Source organism: Dama dama, chromosome 11 (assembly GCF_033118175.1).
Source record: "Dama dama isolate Ldn47 chromosome 11, ASM3311817v1, whole genome shotgun sequence".
Classification (NCBI taxonomy): domain Eukaryota; kingdom Metazoa; phylum Chordata; class Mammalia; order Artiodactyla; family Cervidae; genus Dama; species Dama dama.
The window spans coordinates 380,685-402,344 of record NC_083691.1 but is presented as its reverse complement, the minus strand read 5'-3'; the positions used below and the strand labels follow the sequence as shown (position 1 = coordinate 402,344).

Genomic DNA, 21,660 nt, shown 5'->3' with positions numbered 1-21,660 from the left:
TCTGCATATAAGTTAAATAAGCAGGGTGACAATATACAGCCTTGACATACTCCTTTTCCTATTTGGAACCAGTCTGTTGTTCCATGTCCAGTTCTAACTGTTGCTTCTTGACCTACATACAGGTTTTTAGTAATTGTGTATATTACAGATGAACCCAAATTTAAATTTTTTATGAAATTTGGGGAAAAAAACAGATGGAACTATACCAGTAGTTAACGTGGATATTTGAATTATGGGATTGGGATTGACAGGGTTTTTTTTAATATTTTTTTGGAATATAAGTTTTTTTTAGAAATAATGAACATTTATTAGTTTTACAGTAGAAAAAAATTAATAGATAACCCTGAGTTGAATAATGCTCTGTGGAAACAAAGCTGCCCCAAGAGATGCATGAGGTCACCCTGGCAGTGTGTGGGCCCAGGCCTCACCCCTCATCCCAACCAGGCTGCACCAGCACCAGCCGCCCTGCCTTCCCTGGCCCCTCAGCGCCAGCCCTGCTCAGTCCCCAGCATCCACGCAGGAGGCACCTAACCTAACCCCTGGGTCGTGAGCAGATCAGAGCGGGGGCCACCGTCGCCTGCGTCCCCTTCGCCCAGTCCTGAGCACAGAATGCGGGGTCTGAGAGTGGCAGCCTGTGGGTGATGAGTGTGTCGGAGACGACACTGTGGGAGATGAGCTTGTAGAGGAGGCGAGTGGTGTTCTGTTAAGCCAGGAGTGCAACTTGTAAACATGTAAAGCAACACCATTTTTGTCTCTACTTTTTTGTTTTGAAAAGTGGTAGAACTCCCTGGTGTCTGCCTACAATGTGCGAGACCCGGGTTCGATCCCTGGGTGGGGAAGATCCCCTGGAGAAGGAAATGGCAACCCACTCCAGTACTCTTGCCTGGAAAATCCCATGGACAGAGGAGCCTGATAGGTTACAGTCCATGGGGTCTCAAAAGAGTTGGACATGACTGAACAAGTTCACTTTATTTTTTATAAATGTATTCTATATTAACATGCGGGTTTCTTGTTATTTTGAAAGAGAGTGGCGGGCCGCCCCGGTTCTGATTTCTGACTTGGGGGGAGTGTCTGCAGCCCAGAGAGACAGGGGGCCCCCGTGGCTGCTCCAAGCGCGCCAGCTGGTCTGGGCCGCGCCGCTCAGCAGGGCTGCACCGCAGTGACCTTGACCCCACGAGCCTGTTTCTCACAGGGCGTTCATTCCGATGGCAGCAAGCTTCATGTTTTTGTGCTGCAGGCTTCACAGCATTCACCTCCTTTGGTTTACTGTCTCCACTGTGCTCAATCCTTTTGTCAGATGGGGATTTTGAAGGAAATTCAGCCGTGAATGTGTTTGTTTTTCCCATGTTATTTCAGTCCCATTATAGAGCAGTATTGTGGAAAGTTTAGAAAAAAATATCGAATCTGATTAGGAATATAGTCTTCTTTCAAGAACCTTTCTGATTGGAAGAAAAACGTAGTGAATTTCTCTGGTGTTCTGCACATAGCCTGCGCTTCCTCTTCTCACCACCAGATGGCGGCCCGTCCAGCTGAGCCAGGGCTGTGGTTGGCCCTCCGCCACCTTTCTGTGGGTGGCGCGGGTCCTGGTCCCCGTCCCTTTTTCAGTCACTGCTCAGCAGGGGCTGGTCCTCCTCCCAGGAAGCTTGGGGCTCTCCTGCCCGTCAGAGGCTCGGCCCACCTCCGTCTGCCTGCTGGCGCCTGGCGGCCCTGCAGGGTCCTCCAGGGTGGACAGTGCCCCTCCCCGCCGGTGTCTCCTGGGAGGTGCTTCAGGTCTGCAGAGGGGAGCTGGTGTCTCCCCCTTCTTGATGTATCAATCCCACCCAGCCTTGTTTTCCCTCCCGTGTTCTGCAGGGGGTGTGGAGCGGGGCTGCGGGAACCCTGGCCTGGGGAGGTGGTCAGTTACTGGACGCTCGTGCTGCCTGCTGTGCAGTGGATTGAAAACTTTCTTCTCATTAAAACACTTGAAGGCCCTTCCTGTCACATTCGTAACCTGGAGAAGCAGGCACTGGTGAGAGGAGAGAATATGGCCTGATATGACCCCGTTCCCGGGACTCCGGTCGTGCCCTCAGGAAGGAGCAGCTCTTGAGTGAGGCGGCGCTGCCCAGCTGGTGCCTGCGAGAACCGTGGGGCCCGGTCCGACGCGCGTCCCTAGTGACTGTTCCCGGCGGCTGCACTTGGTGCCATCGGTCCAGCGTGAGACCTTCCCTGGTCTGCAAGAAGCAGTGGTCACAGAGAGGGTACCCGCTGGGAGAGTTCCTGGAGTGCTGGTCTTCCTCTGAGGACTCAATGCCCGGCCTGGAGCGGAGGCGCAGGCCCTGGCGGCAGCAGAGCCGGGCTGGACGGGCTCTGTGTATGCCGTCTCTCTACAGAGCCGGTTTCGGAAGCAGCTTCTGAGTGTCTTCTGACACCAGGCAGGGCTGCATTCTTGACAGGCATCTGTCAGAGAGCGTGTGGTGGTGTGGTACCTTCCTAGCCCTCTGGTCCAGTCCCCTCACTGCTCACCAGTGTCTTGAGTCCAGTCCCCCCATTGCACAAGACGCACTGTCGTCCTTGGCGGAGAGCCCAGAATGCTCCCTGCCCCCATTCCAGAGCACCTCCTTTGTTCCTTTGTTTTTCTGTCTCGTCTTAAAGAGCAAGTGCACGTCTGTGTGGTGTGGTGGCCTCTCCTTTGTGTGGTCTTTTTGTGACTGCATGACTTACCTCTTGATGTTACAGGGCTGCATTTTGTAGTCCATCATCCCTTGAAGTGTGTTCATCAACAGTCTTGGGACAGGTGTCATGGAAGATGTATCCTGGGGCAGTCTTAGGCTGGGTGCTAGGGCTCACCTGGGGGAACAAGTCCACCGCGTTTCCCGGGGTTTCCCTGTCCAGCGAGGTTGGCAGAGTTGTGGTTCCTTGTGGGGCTCAGTGCAGAGCTGGACCTTCAGGGTGAAAGTTGAGCGAAGGACATGCAGCCCAAGACCAAGGCTCTGGCCTGGGAGCGCTGAGTAGTGTGGTGCCGTAGGTTGCCACCTCAGGGTGTTTGGCAGGCTGATTTGGACCTGAACATTGTTGGGCTGGATTAGGGGTCAGCAAACTTCTTCTGGCAAGGCCATCTGTGCATGCGCCTCATGGTTTGTGATACATGTGCTTTCTTATTTTCATATGTTACGCATGTGGAAGCCGTTCTTAGCTGCTGGAAGCACACAGGTGGGCTGGGTCTGGAGCTGGCCAGCGGCTGCTTTGAGATTCTCCGTGCTGTTAGATGTGAGCCTGAACTCTGCACGGTGGGAGCACTGGGTGTTTTGAGAAGATAGAGGACAGTCACAGTTTTAGAAGATGACATTTGAACTGCAGAGTAGATGTTAAGAGGGGCGAGTAGATTGAAGAGGGGCGAGACTGGAGTGAGAAAAGGAGTTAATAGACGGTTCCTGCTACTAGTGGCTTCAGGGGTTAAAACAGGAAGGGAGCAGTGTCTCCTGTGCGTGGTGAGGGGGCATCGAGCGTGCTGATGGTGCACAGGCGTGAGGCCTGACCGAGATTCCTGTTTAGAGCACCTACCTGTCTGGTGGCGTTGGGTCTCAGTTTCTACCTAAGACTCGAGTTGTGCGCCAGAGCGAGGTTGCTCCGAGGTGTGTGCGCCTCAAGCCTGGACTCCCCCTGTGCCGGGGGTGACTGCCGGCTGGTGGTGCCGTCCGGCCCTCGTGGCGGCCGAGGCACTTGGGAAGGAGCTGGCTGCAGAGGGACTGGGTGTGTGTGGACGGGGCCAGGCGGCGTTCCGAAGCGGACACAGGTGTGCAGACTCTGGGAGTCTGAAGTTTTCGAGTCGGTGGGCTCGGAGGGCTGGGTAGGGCCTGGCTTCAGTCTGCCCACGTCTTCAGGAATGGGGCCAGCCGGGGTGGGAGGGTGGCGGTGACGGGCTTTAACAGAGAAGGAGTGCTGCTGTTGTAAGGCTCGGGAGAGGCGGAGCTGTGGAGACAGTGGTGGGTACCTGGGCCACCATGGCTTGGGGCCGGGCTGTGGCGGGGCCTCCCTTTGGACGGCTGGACTTGGGGGTGACTGGCTCACAGCAGACTGCAGATGTGTCTGTGATGCACTTGTATGTGTTAAACAGTGAAACTGGCTGGGGTCCGTCGGGCATGCTTGTGTCCCCCGGCTTCAGGCGTTCCTCAGTCTCCTGGGGCTGGTGGAGGGTGTAGGTGATCCCATGGCACAGGGCCGGGGTGGGGCCGGGTCCCGGGGTGTCGCTGGACCTTGCAAAGGTTCGCGTGTGGTTCCCTTGCCATGTGGGTCTCTCCTGTTGCCCCCAGACTCCCATGAAGAGTGAGTTCCCACCTCTGACAGACGTAGCCCGTGTGTCCCTCGCTTTCTGCGACCGCGCAGGTCTTGGCACTGTGCGTTAGGGGTCATGAAATTTCCACCTCTGTACTTGGAGTGTGTGTTTTTTTTTTTTTAAATGCAGACGTTTTAAACATAACTGCATGTCATTTAGTGAAAGAACATTAAAGTGTTGGTCAGTCGTGTCCGACTCTTTGCGACCCCGTGGGCTGTAGCCTGCCAGGCTCCTCTGTCCATGGGATTCTCCAGGCAAGAACACTGGAGTGGGTTGCCATGCCCTCCTCCAGGGGATCTTCCCCACCCAGGGATCACACCTGGATCTCTTGCACTGCAGGCGGATTCTTTACCGTCTGAGACCTAACAAAATTCCAGTAATTCACATCATCTAACCATTTTAAGGTTTCCCTCCAGTCTTGTCGGAATGTCACTTTATGGTTGATTGGTTCAGATCAGCGTCCCAGCACAGTCTGCACTTGCCGGGGATTCTGCTCAATCCGAAGCGTTGGCCTGGGGAAGAGCCTGGGTCGGCGGCCTTGCGGGGTGCGGAGGTTGGGTGAAGACTCACAGCCGGGCAAGTGGCCATCGGCTCTCTGCAGAGAGGCCGGCTGAGGGGAAGCCGCAGATGACGAGGAGCCCGTCTGTTTCAGAGTCACTGAAATGCATTGTATGCGCCACTTTGGGTATTGTGTTTTCCAAATTTTGGAACTCTCCTTTTTTTCTGTCAAGGGGAGAAACAGACAAAGGAGGGGAAAAAAATATATGTGAGATGTTGAAAGGATTCATTCTTTCTTTCCCCACTGTCTTGATAATTGGCTTGTGAAATTGATATGTGGTAAATAGTTTAAAATTAGGGGGTGCGGGTGGGCGGGTAGCACTCTATATCCTGGAATTTTCTTGGATTAAAGACGTGTCCGGCTTTGAAAACCCGTCTGGTGCCCGCAGCCCAGCCGGCATTGGCGCCTGCATGGTTCTCCGGGAGGAGAAGCCACCGCTGGGCTGAACCCTGGGCAGAGACCTCGGACTGGGCCTGTTCTTTGTATTACGTAAGGATACCTGAAGACCTTAGACTAGGACTTCATGATTCCTTTGTTTTTTTTCTCTGAATTTTATTTTTTTTGTGTTCTGTTCTCTTATGAAGAAATTATTTGATTAATATTTCTCTTTTTATTTTAGGAGTATGATTTCATAGGGCAAGAGAATATTGTCTTTTGAAAATGTAAATCACCATCTCAGAATATCAGAAACCCAGGGTCCTTCTGCCCCTTGCTGATTCTCACAGACTCAGTGGAGGGTTACCAGGTTCAGGAAGTAAGGATACAGGGTGCCCAGTTAGGTTTGAAGTTTAGGTACACTTAACTAATGCTGAAACTTGACTTATCATTTATCCAACCTTCAGATATCGCTGGACGTCCCAGTGTTGGGCAGCTGGTAGTGCCTGCTGCCCTGGTGGCTGGACCTGCACTGGGCTTCCCACGTTGGGCCTGGGATTGGGGATTCTCCTCACCTCCTGGGATGCTTCTTTCCCTTAGGGTTTGGTTTTATCAGTGGTTGTGTATGGGTGTGTGAGTTGGACCATAAAGAAGGCTGAGCGCCGAAAAATTAATGCTTTCGATCTGTGGTGTTGGAGAAGACTCTTGAGAGTCCCAAGGAGATCCAACCAGTCCATCCTAAAGGAAATCAGTCCTGAATATTCATTGGAAAGACTGATGCTGATGCTGAAGCTAAAGCTCCCATACTTTGGCCACCTGATGTGAAGAGCTGACTCACTGGAAAAGACCCTGATGCTGGGAAAGATTGAGGACAGGAGGAGAAGAGGGCGACAGAGGATGAGATGGCTGGATGGCATCACAGACTCAGTGGACATGAGCTTGAGCAAACCCTGGGAGATAGTGAAGGACAGGGAAACCTGGTGTGCTGTGGTCCATGGGGTTGCAAAGAGTTGGACATGACTTAGTGACTGAACATGATTGTATATGTCGGAATCTGCCCTTTGGCATTTCAGTAGGAAACTTCACAGAGTTTTCGGTCTTTTTTCTCCAGCCGCATCAGGGCCTTAGATCAGATGTGACCCGGGTGTTCCGAAGGGTAGAGTGTGGTCTCCTGGGAGAGGATGTCCGGCCCAGCGCGGGGCAGGCGTGTGTGGGGCGGCTGCGCCCTTCCCCGGTGGTGTGCTGCTGCTCCCGGTCTGCGCTGGTCCCTCCTCGGCGGACTTCGTCCCCCTCCCCGGTGCCTTTCAGCCAGGTCTGATAGGGGTTGTGCTGGAGGCGTGAAGAGGTTGAATGAGGGTCTGGATAGGCTGGTGGAGGGGCTCTTATTAGGGCAGCTCAGGCATCATGGGTGCCAGCTCCAGTTTTACTGTCAGAAGCGGCAGGTCACTGTGTGAGGGCCAGGCGCAGGGCCGAGCCTGCAGTGCTTGACCGAGGATGAGGCTGGGGCCCGCCTGCTCTCCCGTGGCCCCGAGGGAGCACGCTCGGTGTGGAGTCGGGGGCTCTGGTGGTGGACAGAGGGCTGTGTCTCAGGGCTCCGGAGACCCTGCTTCTGTGAACGCGGCGTCCTTGGTGTAGCCGCTCCACCCCGCCCTCGACCCCAGGCCCCACTCGGGCTCTCCACTGCCTCCACCCTGTAGCTGTCTTCTGATTTGGAAGTTTGTGTGTAAAGGGCTCTTTGACTGAAGGAAGCCCCAGAATCCCGCAAGTCCCAGGCCCTGAGAAGATCCCGTTTTCAGTATGGGTTTGTGAGGTAGAGGTGAGGTCTGCTCGCAGAGGTCCTGGAGTCTGGGCAGGCATGCTATGGGTAGCGGGGAGCAGACCATGGGAGGAGCTGTCTTTCTGGAACTGCCGTGTCTTGGCGGTGCGCTGGATGAGAGCCGAGCGGCATGTGTGCCCAGTGAGCACACACGGCTGCCTCTTCCTGCTGCGTGCGGTGCATTCTCAGCTGTGCTCAATTTTGTGGCTTTCGCCAACCGGAAGGTCTGATGCTGCGGACGAGGTCGCAGGTCTGGGTTCCCGGTGTTTGTATGGGTTTGACTCTGGGTTGTGTCTGTCTCCCAGGGAGGAGGTAAAGGAGCTAGGGCTCCTCTTTCTTTGGACAGGTGGGTCTTGGGTGGAGGTGGGACAGGTGAGCAGGTATGGCCGTGCAGAAGGAGGGGAGGAGAGTGGAGGGCTTGTCCACAGTGGGGGCTCCTCTCCTCCTGAGGTGGGGGCACTGGGGTTCCGGGCCTGTGGGGCCATGGTCACAGGCTGTAGGGAAGCCGTGACCTCTCAGTGACAAGGCCTGAGGGAGACTTTAGAGGATTTCATTGGAGGTTCCTCCAGGAAAAAGGCCAGGCTCTGGGAAACGAGTGAGCCACCGGCAGACCCTCACCCGTGTTGGTTCTGTGGTCTATGTACAGAGAGTGGCCTTTTGGGTTCTGACGTCTGTGGCCGTGTTGACTTGGTCACAGCCTGCACTGCTGGATGGTGGTTCGCCTGTGTGAGTGTGTTTCACTCGTGTACAACCAGGTCAGTCAGTTCAGTGCAGTCACTCAGTCGTTTCCGACTCTTTCTGACCCCATGGACGGCAGCACGCCAGGCCTCCCTGTCCTTCATCATCTTCCAGAGCTTGCTCAAACTCATATCCATTGAGTCGGTGATGCCAACCAACCATCTCATCCTGTGTTGACCCCTTCTCTTGCCCTCAGTCTTTCCCAGCATCAGGCTCTTTTTTCCAGTGAGTCAGCTCTTCACATTAGGTGGCCAAAGTATTGTATCTTCAGCTTCAGCATCAATCCTTCCAATGAATATTCAAGGTTGATCTCTTTTAGGATTGACTGGTTTGATCTCTTTGCTGTCCAAGGGATTCTCAAGAGTCTTCTGCAACACCACAGTTCAAAAGCATCAATTCTTTGGTGCTCAGGTTTCTCTGTGGTCCAACTCTCACATTCATGGAGAAGGAAATGGCAACCCACTCATGGACCGAGTAGCCTGGTGGGCTATAGTCCATGGGGTCACAAAGAGTCAGACATGACTGAGAGACGATACGTCACATCCATACATGACTACTGGAAAAACCATGGCTTTGACTAGATGGACTTTTGTTGGCAAAGTAATGTTTCTGCTTTTTATGGTCATAGCTTTTCTTCCAAGGAGCAAGCATCTTTTCATTTCATGGCTGCATTCACCATCTACAGTGATTTTGGAGCCCAAGAAAGCAAAGTCTGTCACTGTTGCTATTTCCTGTCACTGTTTCCCCATCTATTTGTATGACGTGATGGGACTGGATGCCGTGATCTTAGTTTTTTGAATGTTGAGTTTTAAGCCAGCTTTTTCGCTCTCCTCTTTCACTTTCATCAAGAGGCTCTTTAGTTCCTCTTCGCTTTCTGCCATAAGGGTGGTGTCGTCTGCATATCTGAGGTTATTGATATTTCTACCAGCAGTCTTGATTCTAGCTTGTGCTTCATCCAGCCCGGCATTTCGCATGATATATTCTGCATATAAGTTAAATCAGCAGGGTGACATTATACAGCCTTGACATACTCCTTTCCCAGTTTGGAACCAGTCTGTTGTTCCATGTCTGATTCTAACTGTTGCTTCTTGACCTGCATACAGATTTCTCAGGAGGTTGGTAAGGTGGTCTGGTATTCCCATCTCTTTAAGAATTTTCCATAGTTTGTTGTGATCCACACAGTCAAAGGCTTTGGCGTAGTCAATAAAACAGAAATAGATGTTTTTCTGGAATTGTCTTGCTTTTCTGATGTTCCAGTGGATGTTGGCAATCTGATCTCTGGTTCCTCTGCCTTTTCTAAATCCAGCTTGAACATCTGGAAGTTCTCAGTTCACGTACTGTTGAAACCTCGCTTGGAGAATGTTGAGCATCACTTTGCTAGCGTGTGAGATGAGTACAGCTGTGTGGTAGTTTGAACTTTCTTTGGATTGCCTTTCTTTGGGATTGGAGTGAAAACTGACCTTTTTTAGTCCTGTGGCCACTGCTGAGTTTTCCAAATTTGCTGGCCTGGTGAGCGCAGCACTTTCACAGCATCCTGTTTTGGGATTTGAAATAGCTTAAGTGGAATTCTGTCACCTCCACTAGCTTTGTTTGTAGTGATTCTTCCTAAGGCCCACTTGACTCTGCACTCCAGGATGTCTGGCTTTGTGAGTGATCATGCCTTCGTGGTTATCTGGATCATTAAGATCTTTTTTGTATAGTTCTTCTGTGTATTCTTGCCACCTCTTCTTAAAATCTTCTGCTTCTGTTAGGTCAGGTAGATGATTATAAATGGAGAAGTCCTAATTTAGTCAGATGATAGCTCAAAACTGTGTTTTAACCCATCATTTTGTTTTGTTTCGATCTGGGAGAAAGGATAACCTGCTAGGCTAGACAAGGTTGAGAGAAGTGAAATAATTTCTTTTCTGCGAGCTTGTGATTAAGTGCTGCTCTTCCTTTTTATGCAAATCTGGCCGCTGGTGGCCTGAGTTTTAAAGGCACAGCGGCATTAGAGGAGAGGCTTGGTAGAGGCTTGTGCAGACATTTCAGGCCCAGAGAGTATTCATTTTCTCTGGAGTGTCTCTTTATATTCATCTGACGAGCTAGTTTGTCCTTCATTGGAGACCCTGCCAGCACCTCAGGCTCCAGCCCCGTGCGGACCCTCGCCCTCTCTTAGCCGCGTCCTGCCCACCTGCCTGTCTGTCCTCTCCCCCCTTCCACCCTGTGCCCCCAGCAGCAGTGCTTGGGCTTTAAGTGGGGACAGGAGTGTAGCTGAGATTCGCGCTTGCCCAGGCCTGGCACGTCGTGTGTGTCAGTGGTTCCTGAATGCCCTCAGGTAGATACAGGATAAAACGGGCTCACTCTGGCATTATTAGAAGGTGTGTTACATCATATTCTTAAAAACAGACCTTTTTTGGGGGGAATCATGAACCTTAATTTTGTGAGCAGACGGCTGGTGGTGGTGACCAGACGTGGGAGGTGGGTCGTTCGTGCTGAGTTCGTGGGAGTCCTGGGCCATGCAGCTGTTCCTGCTCTGGTTCATCTCCAGACATCCGGTGCTTGCCAGCGAGGACCCGGGGCCTAGAGGTGGTGTCAGTGGTGGGACCACAGTGGGATGAACGCGGTCACTCAGGATCACTCGGTGCCACCGTCCTGACTCCTCCTTAGGTGCTGACAGCACAGCTCTGGCACCGTTGCTGAAACCGCGGGGTGAGGTCCCGGAAGGACCTCTGGGAAGGGCCTTGGGCCCCCGAGGCCTCCTGTCTGAGGGAGGTTGATGGGTGTGGGTGGTGGGTGGTGGGTGGTGGTGTGCAGCTGGGATGGGCTGAGGGGTGCCGGGGTCCATCCACGTGGGGCCATGGTTGGAGACGAGGTGTGGTCCCACCCCGCCCTCGGTGGACAGTGGGACTTTGGGGTCCTGGGCTGAGGCAGCTGGCCCCCTGCCCTACCTGGTGGGGTGGGTCATGGTGGTGTTACTGAGAGGCGCAGCCAAGGATGTTCCTGGGAGGTGATGCCTGAAGTCAGGTGCCGATGTCGGGGCAGGTGGGTGAGCTGTGTGAGTGTTGCTCACGGCCCAGACCTTGCGGGTCGGGACCTGTGTGCAGGCTCAGTGCTGGTCCTGTGTGTCCGGAGGCTAGCTCCCCCCACGGGCCTGACTGGGCGCTGCCTCCCCCAGCCCAGGATCGCCCCAGCTTCTCGTCGTCCCAGCTCCGGAAAGGCAGACTTTGTAACGCCTGTGCTGACTGAGGTGGAAGCAGCCCAGGCTCCTGGCTCCTGGGCTGGCTGCCCCCGCGGTCCCTGCCCCACCTGTGTCTCTGCGTCTTGGTCCTGCGCTTTCCGGGACACAGGTCCCTCAGCCGCGCTGGGGCCTGTGTGTGTGCCCACAGTCCAGGCCTCCGTCCACATGGGGTGCAGGCCGAGCAGGCGGAGGAGCCCCCATGCACGCAGGTGTGCTGTGAGCGCCGAGCACCCTGGGCTGTGGGCCCCGTGTGGGGCTCCAGGACCTTCACCCCCGGCCGCCCTGGGGGCATGGGGCCCTACCCTCTGCTGGCCCCACATCGGGCGCCAGGCCCTTCACCCCCAGCCACCCTGGGGGCACGGGGCCCTACCCTCTGCTGGCCCCACACCGGGCGCCAGGCCCGTCATCCCTGGCCGCCCCCGGAGCAGGGGTCCCCACATTTTCCTAGCCCACGTCGGCTTCCCCGGGGCAGGGCCCCGCCCTCAGCTGCAGGAGCCGTGGCCCAGCGCGCCAGGCCCCTGGGGACAGAGCCTGCGCTCCCGCTCTGAGTCCTCGCTGCCACCTCCGCCCTTCGTGCTCAGCGTTGCCCTGTGTGCCTGCACCGCACGGCCCGCTGCTCGTCTGAAGTCCTTTCTAGCTGCTTTTTGCAACAGTTTATTTTTTAATAATTTCAAACATACAGAAAAGTTGCAAGGTTAGCACAGTGATGCCTGTCTATCTTTACCACACTCCACTGTGTCCTTCACATGTGCCCCCGTGTGAACCCACCTACGTGCACATATGTGCAGCGTGCTCTGAAGGGCTCAGAATCAAGTTCAGACTCTTACGCAGACAAGGACATTCCTCTTGAATAACCATCAGAATATGATGGTGCAGCTGTGTGGTCTGCACACGACTGTCAATGTTATTCACACATGGACCCAGTACCCGGTCACTGTGTGTACAGCCGTGTAGTCACACGAGGACACGTTCACGGTGCCTGGTCATTACTGTGCTTACAGTCATCTTGTGGTCACACGTGGTTACCTGTGGATACGATGCTGGTCATTGTGTGTATATTCAGTCACCTTGTCACATGTGGTCACACGTGAACACAGCCCCCAGTCACAGTTGTCACATCGCCACACGTGCTTACGCGTGGATGGGGCACCCAGTCACTGTGTGTAGTCTTGTGGTCACACGTGGTTACTGGTGAACACGGCACACGGGCACTGTGTGTACAGTCATGTTGTCACATGGACACAGTGCCTGCCACTGTATGTACAGGCATCATGTGGTCACACGTGGTCACCCCTGGACACGGCGTCGGGTCACTGTGCACAGCCGTTGCGTGGTCACACGCAGAGACGGTGCCTGGTCACCGTGTGTGCAGTTGTCATGGTAACCTTCCATGCTGCTTTTGTGTTCTTGCCGGGAGCTTGCGGGGTCTCCTGGCTCCTCTGGTCTCCAGCTCCCCAGTCTTCCTTATCCAAGGGTCTGCGCTGCTTTCCAGAAGCCTAGGGTTGGGTGTCAGGAGACCGGAGACCTGCCTCTTTTCCGTGACGACCCAGGATGAGGAGAGCCTGCAGGTGTCCCCAGTACTTGAGCACAGTCTTGCAGGAGATTACTGGGAGATTCTGTAAAGGTCGTGTTTCTCGTGAAGCTCCTCCACAGTTTGTAGTGACAGCTTCCGCCCCCAGCGTGCTCTGCCGTCAGTGGTTGGAATCTCGGGTAAGGAGGTGCATCCCTGTTGGATTGTCAGCTGATACTCATGTTGCTCACTCAATGGACACGAGTCTGAGCAAGCTCTAGGGCTTGGCGATGGGCATGGAGGCCTGGCGTGCTGCAGCCCATGGGGTCGCAGGGTCGGACTCGGCTGAGCTGGCTCGTTCATCAGTGCTGGTGTTTACTCACCATCGTTCCTGTCATTACTCATTCTGACGCTCAGAGGAAGGACTCCCAGGAGTCGCATCCCGGCAGTCTGTCCTGGTTCTTGGACACGGCCCGCCAGCTTTCAGCGTGTCGTCCTTGGGTTAGCCCGAGATTCTGAGCTGCTCTTGTGCCCTGGCCGCCGCAGCTGGTCCTCTCTCCCGTGAGCCTCGTCCTCTCTGTGGAGGCAGCACATAGGAGTGATTCTGTGCGGTGCCCCAGGGCCCCACTCTGCTGGAGTGTCTCTGGAGGTGTCCCAGGCACGCCGGGGTGGGCTGAGGCTCCTCCTGCAGAGCAGGGCTGGGTTCACCCACCAGCTCTTCATGTGGGGGTTGCCCTGGTCTCTGCCTGGAGGGGAGCCCGCAGGCCTCAGGTCTCAGCCTGCGTTCTGCTTGGTTCGGGTTTTGTCATGGTTTGGGCTGGGTGTTCCCTGAGTGCACGTGCTGGGGGGGCAGGGGGCTGGCGGTGTGCCGGGTGGGGGCCGTCGGGGAGCAGGTGCAGCTGCCTGAGGGGGTGCGGCTGGGCCTCCTCCTGAAGCGGGGTGGGGGTGGGGAGCGGAGGCCGTGGGGGCAAGGGGTGGGGGCTGGGGGCGGGGGTCAGGGTCTGGGGGAAGGGCAACGAGCAGGGGCCCGGGGAGCGGAGGCTGCGCTGTGCTGTTCGTGGAGATGAGGAGGGTGTGTCAGGCCTGCCAGTCAGCGTGCTCCCACCTCCAGGGAGAAGGCCGGGGCCTCAGCTTTCCTTGGTGCCAGGCCACGCTCCCGCTTCCTAACTGTGGCGGGGCCGTGCGGTGGGCCAGCGCCAGCAAACCATGCTGTCGTCCAGGCCTGAATGGGGTGAATGCAGGCTATTGAGAGGGCTGAGAAGACCCCTGCAGCTGTGCACCCCTGCTTCTAACCTCACAGCCCCCACTGTTACACTGTTAGACCCTCACAGCCCCCAGTGTTGTACCCTCACAGCCCCCTACTCTATCCCACCCTCATAGTCCCCCACTGTTGTATCCTCAGAGCCCCCACTCTTACACCCTCACGGGCCCCCACTGTTACACCCTCATGGCCCCCACTGTTACACCCTCAGAGCCCCCACTATTACACCCTCACGGCTCCCCACTGTTACACCCTCATGGCCCCCACTGTTACACCCTCACGGCCCCCCACTGTTACACCCTCACGGCCCCCACTGTTACACCCTCAGAGCCCCCACTGTTACACCCTCACGGCCCCCCACTGTTACACCCTCACGGCCCCCACTGTTACACCCTCAGAGCCCCCACTGTTACACCCTCACGGCTCCCCACTGTTACACCCTAACGGCCCCCACTGTTACACCCTCAGAGCCCCCACTGTTACACCCTCACGGCTCCCCACTGTTACACCCTCACGGCCCCCACTGTTACACCCTCACTGCCCCCACTGTTACACCCTCACGTCTCCCCACTGTTACACCCTCACGGCCCCCACTGTTACACCCTCACGGCCCCTCACTGTTACACCCTCACGGCCCCCACTGTTACACCCTCACGGCCCCCACTGTTACACCCTCACGGCTCCCACTGTTACACCTTCACGGCCCCCCCACTGTTACACCCTCACGGCCCCCACTGTTACACCCTCACGGCCCCCCACTGTTACACCCTCACGGCTCCCCCACTGTACACCCTCACGGCGCCCCTACTGTTACACCCTCACGGCCCCCACTGTTACACCCTCACGGCCCCCACTGTTACACCCTCACGGCCCCCACTGTTACACCCTCACTGCCCCTCACTGTTACACCCTCACGGCCCCCACTGTTACACCCTCACGGCTCCCACTGTTACACCTTCACGGCCCCCCCACTGTTACACCCTCACTGCCCCTCACTGTTACACCCTCACGGCCTCCACTGTTACACCCTCACGGCGCCCCCACTGTACACCCTCACGGCGCCCCTACTGTTACACCCTCAGAGCCCCCACTGTTACACCCTCACGGCCCCCACTGTTACACCCTCACGGCCCCCACTGTTACACCCTCACTGCCCCTCACTGTTACACCCTCACGGCCCCCACTGTTACACCCTCACGGCCCCCACTGTTACACCCTCACGGCCCCCCCACTGTTACACCTTCACGGCCCCCCCACTGTTACACCCTCACTGCCCCTCACTGTTACACCCTCACGGCCTCCACTGTTACACCCTCACGGCTCCCCCACTGTACACCCTCACGGCGCCCCTACTGTTACACCCTCAGAGCCCCCACTGTTACACCCTCACTGCCCCCACTGTTACACCCTCACGGCCCCCACTGTTACACCCTCACTGCCCCTCACTGTTACACCCTCACTGCCCCTCACTGTTACACCCTCACGGCCCCCACTGTTACACCCTCACGGCCCCCACTGTTACACCCTCACGGCTCCCACTGTTACACCTTCACGGCCCCCCCACTGTTACACCCTCACTGCCCCTCACTGTTACACCCTCACGGCCCCCACTGTTACACCCTCACGGCTCCCCCACTGTACACCCTCACGGCGCCCCTACTGTTACACCCTCAGAGCCCCCACTGTTACACCCTCACAGCCCCCACTGTTACACCCTCACGGCCCCCACTGTTACACCCTCACGGCCCCCACTGTTACACCCTCACGGCCCCCACTGTTACACCCTCACTGCCCCTCACTGTTACACCCTCACGGCCCCCACTGTTACACCCTCACGGCCCCCACTGTTACACCCTCATTGCCCCCCCACTGTTACACCCTCAGAGCCCCCACTGTTACACCCTCACGGCCCCCACTGTTACACCCTCACGGCCCCCCATTGTTACACCCTCAGGGCCCCCACTGTTACACCCTCACGGCTCCCACTGTTACACCTTCACGGCCCCCCCACTGTTACACCTTCACGGCCCCCCCACTGTTACACCCTCACTGCCCCTTACTGTTACACCCTCACGGCCCCCACTGTTACACCCTCACGGCCCCCACTGTTACACCCTCACGGCTCCCACTGTTACACCTTCACGGCCCCCCCACTGTTACACCCTCACTGCCCCTCACTGTTACACCCTCACGGCCCCCACTGTTACACCCTCACGGCTCCCCCACTGTACACCCTCACGGCGCCCCTACTGTTACACCCTCAGAGCCCCCACTGTTACACCCTCACAGCCCCCACTGTTACACCCTCACAGCCCCCACTGTTACACCCTCACGGCCCCCACTGTTACACCCTCACGGCCCCCACTGTTACACCCTCACGGCCCCCACTGTTACACCCTCACGGCCCCTCACTGTTACACCCTCACGGCCCCCACTGTTACACCCTCACGGCTCCCCCACTGTACACCCTCACGGCGCCCCTACTGTTACACCCTCAGAGCCCCCACTGTTACACCCTCACAGCCCCCACTGTTAACCCTCATTGCCCCCCCACTGTTACACCCTCAGAGCCCCCACTGTTACACCCTCACGGCCCCCACTGTTACACCCTCACGGCCCCCCATTGTTACACCCTCAGGGCCCCCACTGTTACACCCTCACGGCCCCCACTGTATACCCTCATGGCCCCCCACTGTACACCCACTGTACACCCTCACGGCCCCCACTGTTACACCTTCACGGCCCCCCACTGGTACACCCTCACGGCTCCCCACTGTACACCCTCACGGCCCCCCACTGTACACCCACTGTACACCCTCACGGCCCCCACTGTTACACCTTCATGGCCCCCCACTGGTACACCCTCACGGCTCCCCACTGTACACCCTCACGGCCCCCCACTGTACACCCACTGTACACCCTCACGGCCCCCACTGTTACACCTTCACGGCCCCCCACTGGTACACCCTCACGGCTCCCCACTGTTACACCCTCACGGCCCCCCACTGTTACACCCTCACGGCCCCCACTGTACACCCTCACGGCCCCCCCACTGTTACACCCTCACGGCCCCCACTGTACACCCTCACGGCCCCCACTGTACACCCTCAGGGCCCCCACTGTACACCCTCACGGCCCCTCACCCTTGCTGAAGTTCATGTGTGTATCTCTTCACCCCCGACTGGCACACAGCTCTCAGGACTTTGCTGAAACAGGCCCCTGAGGCTCTGAGCACAGAAGTCTCTGTGCTGTCCGTCTGTCTGTTGCTGTTTGCTGGCTCCTGGGGACGTCACACTGCTGTCCCTGGTCCTGTCGCCTGGGCCCTGCCGTGCACTGTGGCCCCCTGGACTGGTGTCCCCGGCACAGGACAGGCACTCAGGAATGGGGCCGGCCTTCAGGCCCCTGTGCCCGTGGGTTGAGCTCGCTCCTGTAACGGGGTGCCCCGTGGCCTGCTGGGAGCGGCTGTCCACCCCGGTGCCAGCAGCTGTGGTCTGGGGGCCGGGACTCGGTAGTGCTGCCGGGCCCCCCCATGTGTGTGCACGTGACTTAAAAAACAGCTGGTCTTAGGTCCTTGGGGGCCCTCAGGGACCCCAGGGTCCCCCACTTTGAAAACCCCTGAGTTTCAGACCACTGGTCAGGTCACACACACGGAGCCTGGAAGTGGGAGGGTTTCCGTGGAGTTTCCTGGGCCTGTTGTGAGCACTGGCCTATCCCCTTGCAGCCCGTGTCATGGGCGTCCTCACGGGCCTGCGGTGCCTGGTCTGCCGTCCTTGGTGGGCTGGTTCTGATGTGGGTGTGATGCCCATGGACTGGGGTGCTTTGGTGGAGTGCGACTGATGAATGCTTCTCTTCCGCAGGCGGTTCCAGCGAAGGGGGAGACCAAGCAGGACTGTGGCCTGGGAGCCGAGCTGCCGAGCGAAGGTAAGGGCGCCGGGGCCTGCAGGGGTGGCTGCACGAGGTGTCTGGGCTTGGAAGCCCCCCGAGTTGCCCGGCGTGGAGGGAGGCTGGCGAGGGGCTGGGGCCCAGGGAGCCTCTGGCCGCCCTGCGTGGGGCCGGCCTGGATGTGCCGGGCTGGGCCTGCCCGTGGTGGGTGAGCCCCGCCCCCGAGCCTGCCGCTGGGCCTCCTGAGGGCAGCGTCCTGGCCATATGGTCCCACCCGGGCCCGCTCCACTCCTGCCCCGGGCTTCTGCCTGCCTCAGCCGGGGTCCAGACCAGCTGGGGGCTGAGGCCAACTGAGCTCGCGGCTGTGGACGCCCAGCCGGGCCCTGGCCTCTGAGGGCGTGCAGATGCCAGGCTGAGCCTGCTGTGTGTGGGTAGCTGCTCCGCTGGGCGCAGGCTGGGCCATCTTGGCAGACATTGCAAGGAGCCAGGGCTGGTGTCCTGTGGGGGCCCGGGCGCCCAGCACGGTGACCCCGAGCCTCCCGGGGCGAGGCCTCAGGGGGCCTGCTGGCGGGGAACACCTTGTGCCCCAGGCTGGCGGCCACGTTCATGTGCGCCCTGAGCTGTGACGGGGACTCTGATGGCCCCACTCCCTCCCAGGCAGCATCTTTGTCACCTTTCACATCCATGGGGTCCTCGTCTGTGACCACATGTGCACGCCCGAGGGTGACTGTGGGTGATGCATTGTGGGCCCTGGCTCGGGGCTGGCGGCAGGCAGCCTCACTCTGGGAGAAAGGACCCAGGGGCCCAGGCCACAGGGCAGGGTTGTGTGGGCGACGGCATGTGATCGAAGTGCGTCAGATTCCAGGAGAGCTGCTGGGGCTCTGGGGCTGGGTGAGGTGGGGCTGGGGGGCCTTGCTGCCCAAGACTGTCCTGGAGCCCCACCCCTCCCCAGGTCGGAAGCCCGTGCTGGGGGCAGCTCGTGTCTGCCTCCGGTCCCAGGTGCCTGGCTTGCGCTGATGGACCGACATCTGTGGCTGTGCCCTGCTTACCGCCTCACTCGCCCCTGGGGGTCGAGCCTACAGCCCCTCTCTGCTGTCCCCGGCCACCCACACACTGTCCTGCGGCCCCTCTGCTCCCGTGTGGGACCCCTGGAGCCCTGCCTCAGGGTTCTCCGGCGCTGTGCTTTCCTCTCTCCTGACATGCTGCCGTCCATGGGCTTCTCCCCTCCCTCTGCCCTCCTGGACCTTTTCCTAAAGAACTTGAGGGTGAGTGCTGCCGGGTGCTGGGCCCCTCCACACGCGTGGCCCCTGAGCCCAGCCCTTGGCCCCTCCCGGGAGCCTCCAGGCTGGTTGCCGTGGCGGCTGCCCCGCGTCCATCCCCACGGCACTGGCTCGTGGGCCCCGTCTTTCTGATCAGAGCCGTTGGGTTTTGGTGTGTCTCCCTGTTGACTGCTGACGCTGGGCATTTCTTCTTGTGCTTATTAGCCTTCTGTATATCTTCTTGGTGGAAATGTCAGTTCAGATCCTTTGCCCATAAAATTGGTTATTGATTTTTTAAAAAATTTATTTATTTTTTACTTGAAGGATAATTGCTTTACAGAATCTTGTTGTTTTCTGTCAAACCTCAACATGAATCAGCCACAGGTACACATCTGTCCCCTCCCTTCTGAGCCTCCCTCCCACCTCCCTCCCCACCCCACCCCTCTAGGGTGATGCAGAGCCCCTGTTTGAGTCCCCTGAGACATACGGCAGATTCCCGTTGGCTCTCTATTTTATATATGGTAATGTAAGTTTCCATGTTACTCTCTCCATACATCTCACCCTCTCCTCCCCTCTCCCCATGTCCATAAGTCTATTCTCTAGGTCTGTTTCTCCATTGCTGCCCTGTAAATAAATTCTTTGGTACCATTTTTCTAGATTCCGTATATATGTATTAGAATTTATCTTTCTCTTTCTGACTTACTTCACTCTAGATTCATCCTTCTCATTAGAACTGACTCAAATGTGTTCCTTTTTATGGCTGAGTAATATTCCATTGTGTATACGTACCACAACTTCTTTATCCATTCATCTGTCGATGGATATCTAGGTTGCTTCCATGTTTTAGCTATTGTAAATAGTGCTTCAATGAACAATGGGATACATGTGTCTTTTTCAGTTTTGGTTTCCAGGGTATATGATTAGGAGTGGGGTTGCTGGGTCCTATGGTGGGTTATTGATTTTTATTGATGAATTGTCAGAGGTTTTTTAAAATACATTTAAGATGCAAGTTCCTTATCAAATGCGTGATTTGAAAATACTGCCTTCCAATCTGTACTTTGGCCACTTGATGTGCAGAGGATAAAATGGTTAGATAGCATCATCAGCTTAATGGACGTGAGTTTGAGCAAACTCTGGGAGATAGTAAAGGACAGGGGAGCCTGGTCTGGTGTAGTCCATGGGGTTGCAAAGAGTCAGACACGACTTAGCGACTGAACAACAGCAGTCTGTAGGTTATCTTTTCACTTTCTTGACTGTGTTCTTGGAAGCACAAAATAAAGTCCAGTTTATCTGTTTTTCTTTGGTTGCTTGTGCTTTTGTTATAGCATCTAAGAAACCATTGCTTAATAGAAAGTCATAAAGATTTATGCCTGTGTTTTTGTCTTATAGTTAGAGCTTGGATGTGTTTTCAATTAATTTTTGTATATGGTGTATCAAGGGTCCGACTTCCTTTTTTGGCGAGTGGAGGTGTTTGTCCCAGAAACTTTCCTTTCTGACTGGCTGTCAGCACCCGGCCCAGGGTGGCTGTGCTCCGGGCCCCGTGACCACCTGCATCCGCATCCTCCTTGGTGTTTCTGCTTCCCATTTCTTCACTCTTCTTTTTCACAATTTCTTTTACTGTTGGTGAAAAGTTATTTTCCCTGCGCATTTTAGACTAAGGTTATGGAGTTCCTCAATATACTGATTGGAACTTCAATTAGGGTATCATTGAACTTAGAGAGTTAATTTGAGGTGACTTGCATCTTTGTATTTTTGCCATCTCCGTAGAGACTTTGCATGGTCTTGGTTAAATTTTATATCCTATTTTATAGTTTTCTGCTTTTGTGAATACTATCTTATTTTTTTCTCATGTTTTCTTCCCCAAAGTTTGTGCTGGCATAGAAAAATGTCCTTATTATTTGCATTTGATTTCAGGTCTGGCAGCCTCTCTGCGCCCCTGTTTGACGTGCGTCTGTGCCCCAGGTGTGTGGGAGAGCTCGCTCCTTGTTGCCAGGCCTCTCGCTTCATCTCTTCTCTTGTGGGGCCGCCTGGGACCCCACTCTTGTGTGAACCTTAGTGGTATTAATAGATGTCCTGACGTTGTTTCTGATCTTACATAGAATTATGTAACATTTCTGAATAAGTATACGTTTGCAGTAGATTGGCACATGGGCTTCTCCAAGCTGGGTAGGTTTTTCTGTTTTGCTGAGGATTTTAAAAAATTAATAGCCGCTTATTGATTCAGACAGTACTTACTGCACCTATGTTTCTGTGCTCAGGCTATGGTAGTGAATGTGGGCCTCGCCCCAGGGGCCAGTGCTGCTGTGATGGAGCTGTGAGGGTGCTGTGCTCTTTACCCGGGAACTGGGCTGGTGGGTGTGGGCTCCTGGACATGACCACTGTCCGCTGCACCCAGTGCTGTAACTGTGGGCTTTCTCCTGCTGGTGGCAAGTGTGTTTCTTGTTTATCAAGTTGTGGAGGAGATGAGCTTCAGAGACCAGAGGTTTGTAAGCTCCTGACTGACAGACTGAACGCATCCCGTTTTCTTTAGGTCTGTTCTTGGGCAGCTGCTTCGGAGGCCTTGTTTTCTGTCTGAATCCTCCCCAGTTTTGTTTTCTAGCAGTGACTTTGTTCCTGGAGGATACTAAATCTGTGTCATGTGTTTGAAGCCTTTTAAGAAGCGGGTGTTTGTTTCTAGGACCATGGCCCCGCCCACTCCTTGGTTGGGGATCGGGGCAGACTGCCCTCCCTC

General features: G+C 56.2%; 1 protein-coding gene across 11 annotated transcripts in view; it reads left to right on the top strand.

Annotated features, from left to right (window-relative positions):
• EHMT1 (euchromatic histone lysine methyltransferase 1) overlaps positions 1 to 21,660 on the top strand; it is a 112,932-nt gene that overhangs the window by 25,862 nt on the left and 65,410 nt on the right. For 10 of the 11 annotated variants that reach the window (XM_061154055.1, XM_061154057.1, XM_061154061.1 and 7 more), the window contains one exon: positions 17,646 to 17,709. In XM_061154055.1, the coding sequence (XP_061010038.1) occupies positions 17,646 to 17,709 (64 nt within the window). Of the gene's footprint in view, positions 1 to 17,609; positions 17,710 to 21,660 lie in introns of those variants that run through there. The other variant, XM_061154054.1, reaches the window with a different exon arrangement.